This window comes from Rhinolophus hipposideros (genome assembly GCF_964194185.1).
Source record: "Rhinolophus hipposideros genome assembly, chromosome: 15".
Taxonomy (NCBI): domain Eukaryota; kingdom Metazoa; phylum Chordata; class Mammalia; order Chiroptera; family Rhinolophidae; genus Rhinolophus; species Rhinolophus hipposideros.
This window is the reverse complement of record NC_138061.1, coordinates 32,229,501-32,248,627: the sequence shown is the minus strand read 5'-3', so window position 1 is coordinate 32,248,627 and position 19,127 is coordinate 32,229,501. Positions and strand designations below refer to the sequence as shown.

General features: G+C 40.9%; 2 protein-coding genes across 8 annotated transcripts in view; one reads left to right on the top strand and one right to left on the bottom strand.

The window, feature by feature from the left end:
* STAMBPL1 (STAM binding protein like 1) overlaps positions 1-601 on the top strand; it is a 44,814-nt gene extending 44,213 nt beyond the window's left edge. For all 4 annotated transcript variants that reach the window (XM_081074295.1, XM_081074293.1, XM_081074294.1 and 1 more), the window contains one exon: positions 267-601. In XM_081074295.1, the coding sequence (XP_080930421.1) occupies positions 267-323 (57 nt within the window). In that variant the 3' untranslated portion in view covers positions 324-601. The remainder of the gene's footprint in view (positions 1-266) is intronic.
* A 13,576-nt stretch (positions 602-14,177) lies between these two features.
* The window catches only part of ACTA2 (actin alpha 2, smooth muscle), a 231,902-nt gene continuing 226,952 nt past the window's right edge, over positions 14,178-19,127 (bottom strand). For 3 of the 4 annotated variants that reach the window (XM_081074814.1, XM_081074815.1, XM_081074816.1), the window contains 3 exons: positions 18,671-18,862; positions 17,501-17,682; positions 14,669-14,957 (listed from right to left, as the gene is read on the bottom strand). In XM_081074814.1, coding sequence (XP_080930940.1) covers positions 14,814-14,957; positions 17,501-17,682; positions 18,671-18,862 — 518 coding nt within the window. In that variant the 3' untranslated portion in view covers positions 14,669-14,813. Of the gene's footprint in view, positions 14,958-17,500; positions 17,683-18,670; positions 18,863-19,127 lie in introns of all 4 variants that reach the window. The other variant, XM_081074813.1, reaches the window with a different exon arrangement.

The window sequence follows — 19,127 nt, the reverse complement described above, 5'->3', positions numbered from 1 at the left end:
TTTCTTTCTAACTACTTCCTGGTGGTTCTTTGGCTGTAACATGTGAGAAACATTATTTTGAAGTTAGTATTTATTTCAAATGAAAGTTACTTGGCAACCTCTGTAAATATTTTCTTGTTGTTGAAAATGAAGAAACATGATCCTATTTGTTGTGATTAGAAGTATTTTCAAAATTAGGTACATTCCTAAATTAGCTAATTCATATTCCCTTTCTAAAGAGAGTTATGTGAAACATTATGATGTAAAGACAATTTTTTCTTTCCTAGATATGCAAACATGTGTTGGTAAAAGACATAAAAATAACCGTGCTGGATCTGAGGTGATATGTTCTGAAGATTAGCACCATCAATACCAGATGTCTACTTATGGACTCGTGGTTGCTGGATTTTCTTAAAATGTTTCCAGAAATGACTGATATTTTATATTTATACATTTTAGATCAGAAAGTTTGATATTTATTGCTCTTGCACATTTTGAAGTTTTCTTTTTGGGTTGTTCTGTCTCAAAAGTGGTCACACTGGTGTTAAATCAATACCTATTAATGTACCCAAATACTATGACCAGATAATAAATTGTGCTGCAAACAGTAACATGACCAGTATTTATAGAAGCCTCTGCATATGTTTTCAGAGCTTTAGATGTTTTGCTGTGTTTATTTCTTATTCCTATAAAATGTAATTCCAAACAAGAAATTCTGAGCACGAAGTGCTCTCCAAGAAGGCCATCTGTTTCTTCAGCCTTTTCCTATGGTAGAAGATGAGCAGTTTCCATATGTGAAAACAAGCATAGCTGCAGATGGCAGAGCCAGTCCTGTATTTTCAATGTCGTCATGTCCCAGGCTCAGAGATTGTGTCTGCAGTAAATCTTAGTTTGGGATGCCAGAATATCTACTCAGGGATCAGGTGTCAGAGGGTTTGGGTAGCAGACAGTTCATTAACTTGATTGAGAGGGCTAAAAGTAGAGATGCATGGGAGAATAATTAAAAAAAAAAAAGACTCAGATAAAAGTGTAAAGCCTGTTAGTCAACAGCGGTGACAGGGAAGAGAAATGAGGCATAGGAAATAACTGGTAATTCTCAGCCAAAAGGGAAAAATAAGAAAATAATTTGGAAAGAGCACTTGTAATTTAAAGTATCTATATATATATCGTGTTTCCCTGAAAATAAGATTTAGCTGGACCATTAGCTATAATACGTCTTTTGGAGCAAAAATAAATATAAGACCCTGTCTTGTCTTATATAATATAATATTTTACTATAAGACCGGGTCTTATACAATATAAGACAAGACCGGTCTTCTAGTAAAATAAGACTGGGTCTTATATTAACTTTTGCTCCAAAAGAAGCATTAGAGCTGATGGTCCAGCTAGGTCTTATTTTCTGGGAAACACGGTAAATCAATGCACAGGGAATAGCAAGAAAATTACATTTAAACTGGGGCAACATAAATACAATGTTATGGTATTACTAAGGGCTTAGAGTGGGATTTGTGATTGTACTCAGATAATAAAAGTATTTGCCTGGATCAAAAGATATGGATTAACTAAAAGGAGTGGAAGACTTACGTGCTATGTCGGCAAGTTGAATTGGTAGGAACAATCTGAGGGTGGAAACACTGTAGAGACATTTACCTGCAAATATAAGGAGGGAAAGATGAAATGATATTGTTGAAGGAGCAAAGTCCAGCCATTGCAAGGAGGTGGATACTTTCTTCTGAGAACCTACAGAAGATTGACGGTGATGACACTGAACTATCCCATGAACAAGTGAACATCATTTTTAGCTAAAAGCAGATCATGATAAACCCTGGACTTGCCTAACTGATTGTTTAATTTCTCTGTAGAGGATTTAAATGTTAACCAAAAAGGAAATACAAATGGATGTTGCGTTGACAGAAACGTTGGAGAAAAAGGAATACATCGAGAGGTGTCTATAAAGGAATTGTTTTGGGAATACAACATTTCCAACGACTCTATGGGGGTAACTTAAAAGGGACTAATGAGTGAAGCATATAGGGAAGTCCTTAAGAAATCAAATACAGGCTATGGCACCCTAGCAGTCCCAGTGAGGTGAGCACAGAAAGGCAACACAGAAACCAGCCTGGCAACCCAACGAACTCATTGTTATGCCTGGGTTTCAAAGGAGCCTGTGTAAAAGCTGGAATGCTCAAATAAAGCCCAAGAACAATTCTGAAAGTGATAGATAAAAATTGGCAAGTAGAAAAACAACACAGGATAACAAAACTAAAACACTTAGTAACAAGTTTCATGTTCTATATTCAAAAGAGAACAATCCATGGATTGGGGGAGTACAGTGCCTCACAGAGGGGGAGCTCTACCCAGGGGATATTTGGGTGAGGGCAAGTTTATGGAGCTTTAGAAGAGGCAACCCAGAAACAGAGGTTGGCAAGGAGGTTGATTGGCAAGGAGGTTGGGGATTTCCTTATAAGGCCGGCGGGTCCTGTTTTTTAGAGTAAGGTGAGCCAGCTAACGCTGAGTTGGATGACCGTGATTGGGGTAGGTTTGGTTTCCTTGACAGGTGTTTTCTGTAAGTGCGGACTGACTTAGGTTTGGATTTGTGATGTGGGCCACTTGGGTCAGCCTCCATTTGTGGGTCCTGACATATGAATTGACTTTATCAGAATTAACATATCTTCTCTGAGAACAATTTATTCCACACATTTCTATTTCATTAATAAGTAGGGGTATTATTCTACAGATCAGGAAGGGGTGCAGATGTGCACAAAAGCAGGACAGCAGAGTTTTATGTTCTACAGTCAGAGCACTTGGGTTCAAGTTCTAATTCTGCCATATATAAGACAATGCTTTATGACAGTGTGAAAACTAGAATACAAGAAGCTAGTAGGCAGGGCAACTTCTGGGATATGGGCCAACCATGTAGCCCACCTTTCCTAGTTTTAAGTGTCCCGCTTACTGGGGTATTTGCTCTATCTCACTTTGCCCTTGTTTCTAACTCTTATACAAGGTAAGCCCCTGAGATACTGTGATTTATAAGAAAAATGTATTTGGTCATTCAGATGACCAAAATATATTTCTCATATATAATTTGTCTTCCTTCACAGTTCCTGGCTCTTAGCTCCCAAAACCTTTAGAATTTTCTGAGCTTATATGAGTGATGGGAGTATCTTTAGTTATAATATTTGGTTTCTTTGTCCTCAGTTCCTGAAAATACTTCAGAGTGATAAAGGCGAAATGGGTATTTTTTTATTCACGACAAGCCCCTTTCCACCACAACTGGATTTATGTTAGTAAGGTGACTTTCGGAAATCACCTAAGCATGGGGCTGGTTGCCAGGGGAACCAACCATGTGATTAAAGAGTTGGAACTTGCAGTTTCCACTCCCTGATTTCCTGGGATGGGGAGAAAAGCTAGCTGTTGATTTGATCACCAGTGACCAATGATTTAGTCAATCACACCTATGTAATAAAACTTTCATAAAAACCGAAAAAGAGGAGTACAGAGAGCTTTCGGATTGGTGAACCAGACTGTTTCCACATGCTACTGAGCCCCAAACTCCATAAGGACAAAATTTCTTTTGTTCGGGACCTCACACTATGTATCTCTTCATGTGGTTGTTGATTCATATCCTTTAATATCCTTTGCAATAAACTGTTAATCTAATGAGTAAACTGGTTTTCTGAGTCTTGTGAGCTGCTCTAGCAAATTAATCGACCCCAAGAAGGGGTCGTGGGAATCTGATTTATAGCCAGTCGGTCAGAAGCACAGGTAACAACCTGGACTTGCAGTAGCCATCTCAAGTGCGGTTGTGGGGGCACTCTTGTGGGATGGAGACCTTAATCTGTGGGATCTGAGACTGTCTCCGGGTAGATAGTGTCAGAATTGAGCTGAATTGTAGGACATCCAGCTGGTGTCCAAGAATTGCTTGGTGGTGTGGGAAAACCCCATACACGTTGGAACTGGGGTGCAGAATCCTTTACTCCTGTCTTTGAATTCTCAGCATTCTCTTGATTACTCAGAACATTTGTGGAGGGGGTAACTTTCTATTGCAATATAATTTTAAATGTGTAGAAAAGTTGATAGAATTGTATAAATAACTATCCTTTCCCCTATTCTCAGATCATCAGGTCTCCCACTATATACATGTTGCTCCATTTACTTTACCATTTCCTCTCTCTCTCTCTCTCTCTCTCTCTCTCTCTCTCTCTCTCTCTCTCCATATATATATATAGAAATATATATATATGTATACTTTTTTTAAAAATTTCTTTTTTCCCCGAAACCATTTGAATAAGCTGGCTGGATATATTAGGTGTTTCTTTACCACTAAATACTTCAATGTATATTTTCTAAGAAAAAATGATTGAACCACAGTAAAATGATCAAAATCAGGAATTTAATATTAATATATTAATACAATACTATTATCAAATCCATAATCCTTACATAATTGTCATTATTTCTCCCAATAATGTCCTTTGTTGCTCTTTTCTTTCTGGCCAGAGTCCATCTGGAATCATACATCACGTTTAGTTGTCATATTCCTTTAACTTTCTTTCATCTGGAACAGTTCTTCAGCCTTTCTTTCTTTTTTCTTTTACTTTTTTTTTTTTTTTACTGTGAAATTTCTAAAGAGTAAAGGACATTTATTTTGTAGAATTATTGTTAATTTATGGTCAGCTCATGTTAGTTCATAACTAGATTGTAGTTATACAGCTATGGCAGAAATACCACAGAGGTAATGTTGTATCCTTCTCAATACATCATATAAGGGCCACGTAATGTTGGTTTGTCCCAATTTGGGTCGTGTTAACTTAGATTATTGGTGAAAGTGGAGTCACCAGATTTCTCTTGTATAAAGTTACTATTCCCCTTTGTAATTAATAAGTAATTTGTGGGGAAATATTTTGAGAACATGTAAATATTCTTCGGGACACTGGAGACTGGTTCACCGGGCACACCCTTATCTCAGCAGGTATTTTTCCCAGGCACCTCAGGAATTCCTGAGTTTGGTGGCTGTCCTTTTCCTTGATCAGCAGTCTTCTGGTCATCTCTTAGTCTCCCTACTCATCCTTCATTGTCTTACCTAAGTCTAGCCCACCTTTCTGATTTCTTTCCAATGTTTGAATTTCCTTCTCCTTCCATTTTTTCCCTGGATCTCCAGTTTTTTCCTTGACAGGGTCAAGCTAATCCCATCTAACCTTCACTCTTCCCTATGTCTTCCATGCCAACCACAGTTTTTTCTCAGACTTTGCTTTCTTCCTGGCATTATATCTGAGTTGCCTAAACAACCTTGTTTGCATGTAGCAGCATCCACTTTTTAGCTCAATGATGTCTGCAGGCCAAGGAGAGGTATTCCCTATAATCTGTGCGTGGATGAGGTAACAGTCCTCCCCCACTTATCTATTCCCTAATACTGGTGTCCTATCATGCAGATGCTGCTCCAGTTCTCATTCATGAAGAGCCTATTACAGGCAACTCAGTTATTTCTTTCTGCCTTCTGACATCTTGTTAGCTTGGAAAGTTCAGATCTCAGGTTCTGGATGTAGAGAGTGGCTTGCCTTATACATGAGGACTTGAGTCTACAACTACCACCAGCTACAGGCAGAGGAACTCTGCAAGGCTGGCTCCACAGGTAACCCACTCTTCCCTGAGCGTTGCTGTCCTCAACTTCTTAGCTTCTGAGGACACCGTGACATTCTGACATACTTGATCAAAGAAAAAGGTGATTTCATTTATCCAAGTAAAAATGACTGCTGGAACTAGGGATAGTTGAGAAATGAGTGAGTCCTCATAGCATAAATTGAAGATATAGTAGTAGACCAAGAAGATGCAAAATAAGAGGAATCTGATGAAAAAACTAAGGCTATTAAATTGTTCCTAGAGATAGGCTCGGTGGAAAGCCAAGAACATTTAGTTTCTTAGATTTCTGGAAAGAACAGAAAAAGCAGCTATGAGTATGCAAAGAAAATTGTATCCCTTCTGAATAGCAAATTACAAGAGGACCCATTTTTTACTAAAAGGATAATATGTTGTATCCACTGAAGCCTGGGGCATTATTGGCGTTTTCATTTTCTTGCAAGGAGAAGCAAAATCTCAGGCCTGAGGTGAATTTTGAAAAGTCATTCGTGAAGGGGATGTGGTTTTTTTACTGACAAGTACAAAGCTAATTAACCAGATTTCCCTTCCCACAAGGACCTTGTCACAGAACTAAAGGATTCTGGGAAGCAGCAAACGAGTACCATGACCTTGCCTGGCAGAATGAGTCCCTGACCTCTGTGTCTGAAAGAAGAACCATCAGAAATGTGGTCACACCACTGAGGGATGGGCTGACCAGGTGGTAAAACCCATGTGAACCACCCTGGAAGTCCAGGGTGTGTATCCATGTGTGGGTGTGTGCAAGTGGGTGTGTGCATAGAGTGTGTGCATGTGTGTGAGGGGGTGAGTGCATGACCACCATGTTCCTTGGATGAGCTTCCTTTGGAAGACCTCATTCACAGTAAGCTGTGCAGCTCCCTCATTTGAGTATGAATCAATCCCAGAGCCCTGTTTGCCACTCCCTTGCCTCCTAAGGGAAAGATAATTCATTTCCTTTTGGATTTGTGTTGCTGTAGAAAATGAACCCATGAAGCCTGAGATTCCTTCTGTTTTTAATGCCAATCTGTTCTCAGTGCCTGGCACCTAGTATGTACTGGTCATGGGCTGAATTGTGTCCCCTCAGAAACTCATATATCGAAGTCCTAACCCCCAGTACCATCAGAATGTGACTGTATTTGGAGATAGAACCTTTAAAGAAGTAATGAAGTTAAAATGAGGCCATTAGCATGGCCCCTAATCCAATATGACTGGTGTCCTTATCAGAAGAACAGATTAGGACACAGAGAGAGGGAAGACCATGTGAAAATACAAGGAGAGAGGCCTCAGAAGAAACCAAACTTGCCAATAACTAGATCTGTGACTTCTACCCTCCAGAACTGGGGAAAAATTAACTTCTGTTGTTTAAGCCATCTAGTCTGTGGTATTTTGTTATGGCAGCCTGAGCAAACTAATACAATACTTAATAGTTACTGAGGTTGTTTTCTTCTTTCTCACAGTCTGAATGGAAATGACATTCTTCGTCTTCGTGCAGAAAAAATTCTCTTCTCTTCTCTCACAGACCTTGTCAATTATTGAAGAGCGAAGCAGGATGTTTGTGGGTTATGCCCAGCTACTGAAATTTGTTTCTGTATTTTTTTTTCGTAGAATTCTGTTTGAGGAAAAATTGGCATTACATTTGAGATACAATGTCAGTTAACACTGAAACTAGTGTTGGTTTCAGTGTCTCCCCCTCCAATTTATTCCATGCGGCAACCACATCAGTCACGCTGGGGGCTGTATTTATTACAGTGGTTTGGATTTAGACTGAGGTTTCTGTTGCAAAATTAGTGGCATTGGTCCCAAAAGTAGAAAGCAGATATTTCTCTCTAGGCATGTCTTGCAGAGTTATCTAGCAAGAGAACGTATTCTGTGATGCTTGAGAAATGTCATGTATTTGGTAATGATAAAAACAGAAAAGTAAACTTATAGCTCCTTGTTCTTAGAAGAATTTAGCTTGCTATTTATTGTGAAGATAACAGATATGCAAAGAACTCTCTGTTTCTTTAAGAAACGCATTTCCTCTTCTAGTATTTTGGCTCTTCAAGAGACAAGGATATATTTTCCTTGGGTACAGCTGACAACATTATTTAGTGGCTCTTAGAGAATCGTTATAGTGATGTCAAAGGAGACTTTTTTTTAATTATCCAAAGGCATGTCTTCATTGGTTTGACAAAAATACTGTAAACCAAGTGGTTTAAACAACAAACATTTATTTCTTACAGCTCTGGAGGCTGGAAGCTCAAGACCAGAATGCAGCTTCTTGCTGTGCCCTCACATGGTAGTGGAGAGAGAGCGCATCTCTTGTGTCTCTTCTCATAAGGCACTAATTCCATCATCGGGGTTCCACCCTCATTACCAAATCACCTCCCGCTGGCCCCATCTTCAAATACCGTCACATTGGGGGTTAGGTTTCAACATGAATTTTGGGGGGTGAGGGACACAAATATTCAGTCCACAGCAAGGCAAGTGCCAAAAAGTTTTTTTTTCCTACCTGTTTTTCAATGCTGTATGGAAGCTCTGCTGTACATATGAGATCCCACAGTTATATTACAAAGCACCATTCAGGTGAGTATTTGAATAGCTGTTATTGTATTCCTTCTGATCTAGTGTTAAAATACCTTCAAATAGATTTATGGAATTACTCTTTAAGAAGATGGTGTTCAGAAAGAATTGCCAATTGATTAAGTCATACTAGATAGTAGATTCTAACTCATAGAAAAACAAACTTCTTGAAGAGAAAGAGTTTAATTCAAGCAATATATTTTCATGTTAATGCTGTTCTATAATTATGCTTTTAATTTCATACAATTTTTATAATTAAAGGAGTTTAATAAAATTCACATTGATGTTTATGTTTGAATAATCAAAGAAGAGGTGGTGGTGGGGAAAAAAAATGCAGAGAGCCAGAAAGAGGACATTAGTTAGAAAGGAAACTAAGATCTTGAGATCTGTCACTGTGGTTGCCAGAATTCTGGACGTGGTTGAGGGATGTGGCAGAGGATGAGGGAGAGAAAACCGAGAAGGACCGTAGAGGAGGGAGGGTAGAATAAGAGTACTGCAGACTCGCTTTATTTAATTTGTTTGTTTGCAGTAAATGTCTTGGGCATTTTCTAGACCAAAAGACTTTCTAAAACTAAATGGAGATAATCAGTTTAGGTGTTTTTTGTTTGTTTTGTTTTTGTTTTTAGCCTCCATCAAGGATGATTAACTATATATCTGCTTCTTACTCAAATTAGTCATTGTCCGGGTGGGTCCTGGATATACTAATGGAATGAGTGGAGAATCTGTTCTTGATTCTGAAGAGGAGTTTAAAGTTCCTCTCTGCAGTTTTTCCAGAACACAAAGCATTTACAGATTGTTCAAGAAATAAGCTCCATTATTACCTCCTAATACAAAGTCTGATGAACAAGGAATAGAAAACAACCAAGTAGATGACATTTGTTCTATTCTTGACTTTGGGCAAGATTTCCTTACCTATAGAAATGAGGTGTGTGAATTACTGATTTAGCAGGTTCCTTTCAGCAATACAATTTTTTATTGTATCATTTTTTTTCCAGGGAAATACATTATTTTTGATTGTTTTATTTTTAAAACATAACTTCTTGAGGTGAAATTCACATAACAGAAAATTAACTATTTTAAAGTGAAAAATTCAGTGACATTTAGTACGTCCGCAATGTTGCATAGCCACCACCTATATCTAGCTCCAAAACAAGTCTGTCACTCCAAAGTGAAATCCTGTACCTGTTAAGATATTTCTCCCTATTCCCGTCCTTCACCTCCTGGCAATCTGTATTTTGTCTCTGGATTTGTCCATTCTGAATATCTCATATAATTGGAGTTATGCAAATATATGACTAAGTGACTTCTTTCACTTAGCATAACATTTTGAAGGCTCCTCTACATTATACCATGTATCAGTCCTTCATTCCTTTTTATGGCTCATTAATATTCCATTGTATATACATATACAAATTGTTTATCCATTCATGCAGTGGTTGAGGTTTTTGGGCTATTTTTACCTTTTGGCTATTGTGAATAGTGCTGTTATGAACATGCGTGTACATATACTATTTGAGTATCTGTTTTCAATCCTTTTGGGTATATGTTTATAGATTTATATATATATATATATATATATATATATATATATATATATATGTATATCTCCAAATATATTTATATTTGCAAGGTCATATGGTAATTCTATGTTAACATTTTGAGGGACCACCAAACTGACTTCCATTGCTGCTGAACCATTTTATGTTCCTGCCATCAATGTAGTAATATACAAGGGTTCCAATTTCTTCACATCCTTGCCAACACTAATTTTTAAAAACTGTATAGTTATCCTAGGAGGTGTAAAGTGGTGTCTCATTTTGGTTTAGACAACAATACATTATGAAGTTAATTTTTTTTGAAGTTAAATTTTTCAAGTTAAATTTTAATAATAAAATCAGAGTTAATGAAGATGCCTGAAGCTTCTAGAACCCCCTCTCATCGCACTCTTATTGTTGTGGAACACCAGTTCCGCAGACCTTAATTAAGTTCACTAGAATCATGTTTAAAAACAAAATTTTATTTTATCACAGATGGTCAACTCTTTTGACTGGGTAGAATTAGAAATACAAAAGGGAACAACCAACAAGAGCCACCAGTAAATAGCACTCTAAAATACTACTTTTGCTTTCCACTGAGCTCAGTGCTTTATGCATTCATAAGGGAGAAGACTGACTAAAATGGAACATCTGAAATTATAAGCTTTTTCTTTTTTTAAGAACAGGGGCTAGTCATACATTTGTAGGATAGGTTTCACCTGCTTAACATATGTTTGCCTGAGTAGATGATGACATTTTGTAAAGGAAGACTGAAGTTAAATGATTTTAGACCATTTCTTAAAGAGTTTCAGGTTATAGCATATGCAGAGAGGTCTAAAAAGAGAAAAAAGTAATTGATCCAATGAAAGCACATAGCTTAAAAACTATGAAAAGCTTAAAAACTAAACATGGAGGGGAAAAAATAGAAAGCATGATCTAAGATTATGAAAAGAACATGTTTAGATTTGATCTGTCCACAGCATCACATATTTCTCTCCAAGGATAGGAAATCTACTTAAGGGCACCTGACCTTTAAGTCTCTGAAAAACTATTATTAACTACACGGTGTAGGAACTTGTTTTATCATTGGTTTTCCTTGAAGATAACTGTCGTGTGGGGGACCCTGCTCACTGAGCCATTTGTCGTGCAGAGTGGCCTGTGGGCTCTCTGGTCCCGCTCCCTACATAAGAATGCAGGATGTGGTGAGGCCAAAAAGGAACACCCACGGAGCCATAGATAGGGGAGTCATACCACTATATTCTCACTGGCGGCTGGGTTGGAGACACAGGAAGCAGGAGCCACTCTGTCCGCAACCTGCCATCCTAACAGCACTCCGCGCTTGCCAGCCACCGTCTTCTTGCTAGCCCCCATTTTCTGCTAGCATAGCCACAGCAGTTATATTAGAGGTCAATAGCTCACTGGTTACAGCTGACGGCCAACTAGCCACAGTTGATGGCCATGCAATCACAGTTGATGGCCATTTACTACCTGAGCCAGCACCTTTCCACGTGAGGCCGAGAACCTGGAAACTGCTCTCTGGGGCTCTGTCCCCACAATAACATATGTTTACAAACCCAATCAGGCAATCTGTGATCATTTATATTCCCTTTAATCTTTAAGGGGCATGAAGTTACTACAGGAAGAATATTCTGGAATAGCTGTAGCCATTAGGAACAAATTAGAGTGAGAGGTGGTAGCATTGGGTGTTCATTTCTGAGATATATTTCTCAAAATGAGATGAAGAATTTAAACTGCAAGAGGAAACACTTGGAATCACAAATGAATCAGAGGTACCAAATTTTTCACTCAAAATTGCCTTAATTGCTTGTAATTGGTGTCTGATTTCAAGACAGACATTTCACAGAGAAAATGTTATGAACTCTACTTTGGAAAATCATAGTCATCATAGTCACATTTTTAAAGTCTACGTGTGGTCAAATTCTTTGAGGTTCTCTTTTCAGTTCCACATCTGCAGCACACTCTCCCATTTCTGGGCCTCTGCCTGGAGTATGCTCCATGTACCACAACCTCAACTCGTTGCTTTCCCCCTTTTCTTGGTTATCTCTTATTCTTTAAGGCTCTGCTTAAGCACTTGCTCCTTAGGGAGGCCTCCTGTGGAGATGGAGTCCCAGAGAGCAGTTTGCAGGCTCTCAGGCTCATGTGGAAAAGTGCTGGCTTGGGTGTGACTAGTTGGCCATCCGCTGTAACCAGTTAGCCAATTAGCCACTGATACAACTTCTGTGGCTACACTGGTTGGTTGGTTAGTTAGTTGGTTGGCAGGCAGAAAAGCGGACAGCGGATTGTACCTAGCAAGTGGGGTTGGTTGGCAGGCAGAGAAGTGGCTGGCAGGCTGCAGATCGTGTGTATCCTGCTTCCTGTGTCTCCAACTCAGCTGTCACTGAGATTATAGTGGGATGAATCCCCCGTTCATGATTCCGTTGGTGTTCCTTTTTGGCCTCGCCATATCCTGCATTCTTATGTGGGGAGCAGGACCAGAGACCCCGCATGACACCTCCCTTGAGCCCCTGGTTATATAAGAGATGGCATTCCATATATTTCCACTTTTGTAATCCTCACAGTACCCCCTAGCTACTGTTTTAATGCCCATCTTCCACAATAGGCTGTCATTCCACCCAGGCAGAATCTTTCCTTGTTCTTTTTATGTCATTCACATGTATCCCTGTCATAGTTCAAATTCTGTGTGATGTGGATCAGTGTTATTAGAAATCCATGTTGTCTTCTGGGGTTGCATACATCGGTTGTGGGAAAATTGGTGGCCATAGAAGGATATTAGAGTCTGGGTTGCCATTTTTAGGGGAAAGAAAAGGATTAAGGAGATTGCCAAACCTCTATTTTGCTGGTTTTATCTCCTGGAGATTGACGGGAGGGTCGTCAATGAGATTTTGCCTCTTGACCAGCCCCCTTCAAGTCACTGGGCATCTTGTGGAATCCAGGGGAGCAGTTATTGGTCTTTGTCTGGGAGAAGGTGCCTAGGCACTGCAGCTGGGTGCTCACAAGGACCGAACGTTTCACTGAGGCACATTCAGTGAGTGGTGTTGGATTTCCTGATTTTTGCCTGTTTCAGATTCTTTGAGATTATTCCTAGCACTCATTCCTTTATCAGAGAGCTTACGCCCTCTAGTGGTAAATGAAGTACAACAGTACCCATAGTACTCGTAGTATTATTACATTATGTAAACCCTGTAGTGATGACGGGAGTGGTTGGTGCTTTTTGCCTAAATTCTGAAAGTGATCTGTTGCAAGTATCTATACACTAATCCTTAAATTTAAGTCTAATGTTTATGGGGTTCCCTTGCCTGATAAGCATAAATTTGCAACGGGAAAATTTCCTTCAATCATAGCTTGTTACAGTGGTTCTCAAATTTTGACGTGCAAGAGTCACCAGAGAAATTTGATTAAAATTCAAGTTCCCAGCCTCAGCTCCAAAAGCTCTAGTTCAGCAGACTTTGTATATGGCTCAGGAATCTGCCCATTTAAAATGATCCTCTGGTGAAGTTGATCTGTGTGGCCTGTTCTTTGAGAAATACTAACCTAATGGCTAAGAGTATGGGGTTTAGAACCAAGCTCAAGTCCCACCTTTGCAGTAGTATGATGTTGGGTAGATTCCTTAACCACTCACAGCCTCAGCTGCTCCATCTGTAAATAGGCAGTAAGAATACCAAGTCCATAGGGCTGCTGTGAGGTAAAATGAGATCCTAATACAAAGGGTTTTGTACAGAATTTGGTCATGACGCGTGCCAGCACATGCCAGCTCTTATTGTCTGTAGTATTAATTCTAATTTGCTGAAACAACAAGGCTAGAGAAGACCAGGAGAAGCTGGGGTTTTCTGGACCAAACAGGCATTACATCTTAGGCTCCAAGATCTCTGCAGTGACATCCTTTCATGGACAAAGACCTCTCACACCCAAGGACATCCAGCAGCTGACCCCCACTCAGATGTTTAGACACAAGAGGACCAGCATCTCCCAGCTGGAGAGCTGCCAAGGATGCTGAACAGCCTGGGTTGCAAGGTGCTTTGAGACCAGGACCCTTAAGAGCAGGGAAGGTGTTTTCATACATCTTATTACCTCCCAGGTCAGATGGGGAAAAGAGAAGTTGAAGTTGGCAGTTCCTCTATATAATGGTATTAAGGGAACAACTTCTGTTTCTTCATCTATAAACTGAGCATGATAATATTTTCCACCATATAGCTCCGAAGAACAAGTGAGTGAGGTTGTGTGTAAACCCCTTAGTATGATGATTGACACCAGTGGTCCTTGGAACGTGTTGTTATCTGTCTCACCCCTTCTGGTGTGAATATATCTGTAGTATCCTTTTCAGAGACAGACGTTAATCAGGAGAAGGGAAATAAATGATCCAGATGTATAGTGAGATGTTAGAGCTGTGTTTCTTAATTTAAAAATAAAATCTATTCCCTCTGATAAACTTAAAAGTCATACCTTTTATATGTTAATATATGTTTATTAAGCTTAGTATGTTATATATGTTAAAAGTTATATATAGGGGTCAGACGTGTGGCTCAGTTGGTTAGAGCGCGAGCTCTGGGCAATGGGGCCGGTTCGATTCCCACATGGGCCAGCGAGCTGTGCCCTATGCAACTAGAATGAAGTCAATGAGCTGCCACTAAGCTCCAGGGTGGCCAGGTGGCTCAGATGGTTGGAGCATGGGCTCTCAACCACAAGGTTGCCGCTGCCGAGCTCCCGGATGGCTCAGTTCAATTGTATGAATGTCCTGTGTATTTTTTAATTCTTTCCACTGACATTTAGTTGGAATTTCCCATGTTCATGTGATTCTACCCTTTCCTGGGAATCATATCCATCTTAGGTGTGTCATGACCTCAGCTTCACCACTAGAGAGAGCCATTCTGTAACAGGTGAGGTCAACCTAATGGAAATACGTGACAGCTAGGTGCTGATCAGAGCCCAAGCTTACAGGTTACAGGTAATATATTTCAGATTTATTAAAAAACACATAGGCAACAAGTCAGAGCTTTGGCTAGGAATGATTTGGAAAAGAACTGAAGGCATTATTCCACAAAACATTCACAGTTGTGTGCTAGAGGCAGAGAGCAGGGAAGTGTTCTAGAAGCATTTGCGGTGGACAATGGATGGCCCGGCTTCGTCGTACTCCTGTTTGCTGATCCACATCTGCTGGAAGGTGGACAGAGAGGCCAGGATGGAGCCGCCGATCCAGACAGAGTATTTGCGCTCTGGAGGGGCAATAATCTGTCGGTCAGGATGAGAAAGAAGGGCCGTTAGTGCACTGGGGCAGGGCCTGGATGTCCCACCATGGTCTAGATTTGGTGCAGCTGACTGGGGGTTCAGCCTGGGCTGTTAGTGCCCTAACCTGAACTCTAACCTTAACCCTGACCCAAGGGGTTGGGAATAGACTCTAGATTTAGAGATTCTTTAAGGAGCACGTTTGTTTTTCTGGCTTCCTTTACAGAACCTATTCCAAAGCATCTGTGACACCTGCATTGCAATCAGTCTACTGTTGCACAAGCCGAAAAGTTCCCTCCCAGTCCTGCACGGCCCCCCCCTCAGAGCCTTGATGATGTCTCTGATTTCCGTAAGTGGGGCCTCAGAACTCAGCCCAACATACTTTCTATACAAACAACCGCCAGCATCTCCAATGAGAAGTATTGATTGGGCCAGAACTTACTGTACAAGTTTCTTCCAGCTGATTAAGTCTACTGAGATGCACTGTTTAACAGTGAGGGGCTCAGGGTCCCTTGCTGGGACGACCATTTCCCTCGGGTAGATCCCAGTTAGCTGCCCTGACTGGCCTTTCCCACTGCACAGGCCTGACATGCAAGGGCATGCTAATTCTTCTTCGATAAATGAATGATTTAGGCACAGAGAACAGTGAATTAGGCCAGGTTTCTTCTCTACCTTCAGCAACCCCCAAAATAGGCACAGTTGGGCATTTTCAAATTCCTCTCCAGACTTGGATATTTCAACCCACATACAAGGTGTTTCTGAAGCACCTTGGTGAAAGGGTTTAATTTCTGTTTATCCCTCAAGTTCTGATTGAATATTTATTTTTAATACAAGTAGTTAACATTTACTTACTATGTGCCAGGCACTATGCTAAGCATTTATAGTAATCTGTATTATTTAATTCTCATAACCACTTTGAAGAATAAGTATTAAATTACTCCCAGATTGCATATGAGGAAACAGACTGAGAGGTTAAGAAACTGGCTAGCTCACACTTGTTATGTACATGTCAGACCCTGTATTCAAACCCAGACCTCTCCCAGGTGTTTTGTTGTGATGGCTGCTTAGTTTTATTATGATTTAGATGTAACCTTTTTGTTTGGGGATAATTTTAGATTTACAGAAAAGTTGTAAAGATAGTGCATAGAGTTCCCGTAGATACCTCATCCATTTTCAGTTTCGCTTCATATCATCCTCGTAGTGTCTCAGATGTCTAATGGTTTTTCTCTTACCACACTGGAGCCCGAAATTACACATTCATTTCTATTCAAGAAGCCAAGTTTGGAGAACTAGGAACTACCGAACTCGAGCTACACCCTCTCTCTATAATATAACCCCAACTTAGGTTGGCTTTGTCAGTGAGCCCAGCAGCTGGTTTCACCTTCCTCCCTTCAGTGTGAGAGGAAGAGGGGGAAAGGCAGATCAAAGGGGTATCTAGGAAAGAGTCCTCAGAAAAGAGTCTCTCCTCTCACCCTGCGGTCCTTTAGAACCTATAATGCAGAGAGACAGCATGCTTCAGTCTAGCACTCTTACGTGACCTGCATACTCTTTCCGGGGGAAAAAAAAAGAAAGAAAAAGAGAGAGAGAAAGGAAGGCGGATATCAGAGAACTTGTTCAAATACTTCTTACTTGTGTGAACTGCACCTGGCGTGCCCCTTCTCCTGCTCCCTGTGATGGGTCAGAGGGCCCCAGCATGGCCTTCTGATTTCCCAGAGTGATAATAGTGTTTGAGAAGTCACCCGACATATGTAAGGTTGCCTCCAAAAAATGATCTCCATTTAATCTGAGTTCCCTTGACTGGAACTCAAAACTCACACAATACAGGGGTCCTGGGTGGCTCAGGGACTGAGCTTAGTCCTCTCTGAATCATTCTGTGCTTTTGAACACCTGTATCAAAAGGTGTGCCAGACAGAGAGCTGAAGATAAAATTCTCCTTCCTGGCCACTGAGCTGTGATCACGTTTAGTAGTGGAAGAAGAGTACACACTGTTGAATCTACAGGTTTAAACCTCATCAGAAATACGTTTGGCTTTTCGGTCTTTTTTTTTTTTTATGTTTTACACGAGATGCACTATTTTTATGATGAAGGAGAACATCAGAATATATATTTTAAATAGATATGGACACCTGGGCAGCTTTGTTGACCTCTGTTGCAGCTTCTAGAAATAGCCGATAGACAAGGATACTTATACCGTGCTTCCCCAAAAATAAGACCTCACCGGAAAATAAACCCTAACATGATTTTTCAGGAAGACATCCCCTGAACATAAGCCCTAATGCATCTTTTGGAGCAAAAATTAATATAAAATCCAGTCTTATTTTTGGCGAAAGGTGGTAGATCAGATTTTGGACAAAATAATTCAGTTTCTGTTGTAAGGTGGATTGATTTATATCCTGTAAAGTCTGGAACTTGTGCACTTGGACACACTGCCTACACTTAGAACCTGTGAGCATGTGTGACCCAGATGTGGCCTCTGAAGAGTCCTTCAAGTCTGGTGATCGGCTTGGCCCACCAGCAGCATAGCCATAGGGTCTGTCACGGAACTGTACCTTGATCTTCATGGTGCTGGGTGCTAGGGCTGTGATCTCCTTCTGCATGCGGTCAGCAATGCCAGGGTACATGGTGGTGCCCCCGGAGAGGACATTGTTAGCGTAGAGGTCCTTCCTGATGTCAATATCACACTTCATGATGCTGTTGTAGGTGGTTTCATGGATGCCAGCAGACTCCATCCCTGGGAAAGAGACACAGGCCATGATCCTTGGGTGGTGAGTAAAACCCAGGTCAGATATGGAAAACCTGTGTGAGCAACTGGGAGGTCATACACTGAACTGAAGTTAGGGAGGCAAAATACTCTAGAAACCACCCATCTCAGAGACCAAAAGGTCCTTGTATGGAGGGAGGACCTCCTTATGTCCTCCCACCTCTTGTCTAGTGAGGATGCCCTGCTGTAGCATCTCCAGGGCGTGGGGAGCAACAACATCACATCCCTGATTTTTAACAGATTCACTACTATGTATCATTCAAATCAGGGGCAAAGCCTTCGGACACCCTGTAGAAGGTCTCACGCTGAGCCAATGTCATAGCCATTGCTCAGAACTCTCCCAAGTCTCTCCCTGGCTGCTGCCTTGTTCTCACCCCTCAAAGCTTAATGGTGCTGAATCATCAGAAAAGTGCTTCATGCTATTTGGACAAAGACTCATTTTTCTTCATTCTTAATACTTTGTTGTCTGAACTCAGGAAAGTAGAACTAAGACTCAAACCCAGGCTCATCCGTCCCAGAACCTGCACTCTAAACAACTATACTAACCCTTCTCCCAAGGTCAGTGCTAAGGTCGGAACAGACTCTTCCACTTTTCTCTCCCTTGCCATTCCCAAACTCTCCGCATTAGCACACCCGTCCCATCCATCCGGTGGCTCCAGTGTGTCCTGAGCACACAATATTTGCCTCACCATATATGAAGAATGCTTCTGGCTTGACTACAACGTCATATCATAGATAGTGTTTTCTTAGCACAAAAAACTTCTTTCCTGGCCTCCTTATTAAGTCTTTTCACCTTTAATATGTGACCCTCTTTCCCTTGCCCTGGTTTAGAAATGTGTTTGGCCATGTGTCCCCATCACATATCCCCACATGCAGAATGGTGTTGGTGGCCAAGGGCTGGCTGGATAGGGGAGGACAGGGTGATCTCCCCTTCCCAGGACGTGACGCTGTTGCCTACCGATGAAGGATGGCTGGAACAGGGTCTCCGGGCAGCGGAAGCGCTCATTCCCAATGGTGATCACCTGCCCATCAGGCAGCTCATAGCTCTTCTCAAGGGAGGAGGAGGACGCGGCAGTGGCCATCTCATTTTCAAAGTCCAGAGCTACATAACACAGTTTCTCCTTGATGTCCCTGACAATCTCACGCTCAGCTGTCAAGATACAAACATTCAGGTTTTCACAGGTGGTAAAACTCCCATCCACCTGCCCCAGTTTAGTCTCTCTCACAATATGGGTTCCTTCCAAAAAGTAAGTTCAATATTCTGCAACCAGCATGATGGTAATTAAATTAGGGGTCCATGAAAGAACCACTTCTCTTCCTAACAGAACGCCTCACATATAGTAGACCTGGAGTAATTATTGCCTGGAAAAAACATGACAGGGATAAAATGAGCTAGCCAGAGAAAAGCACAGAGC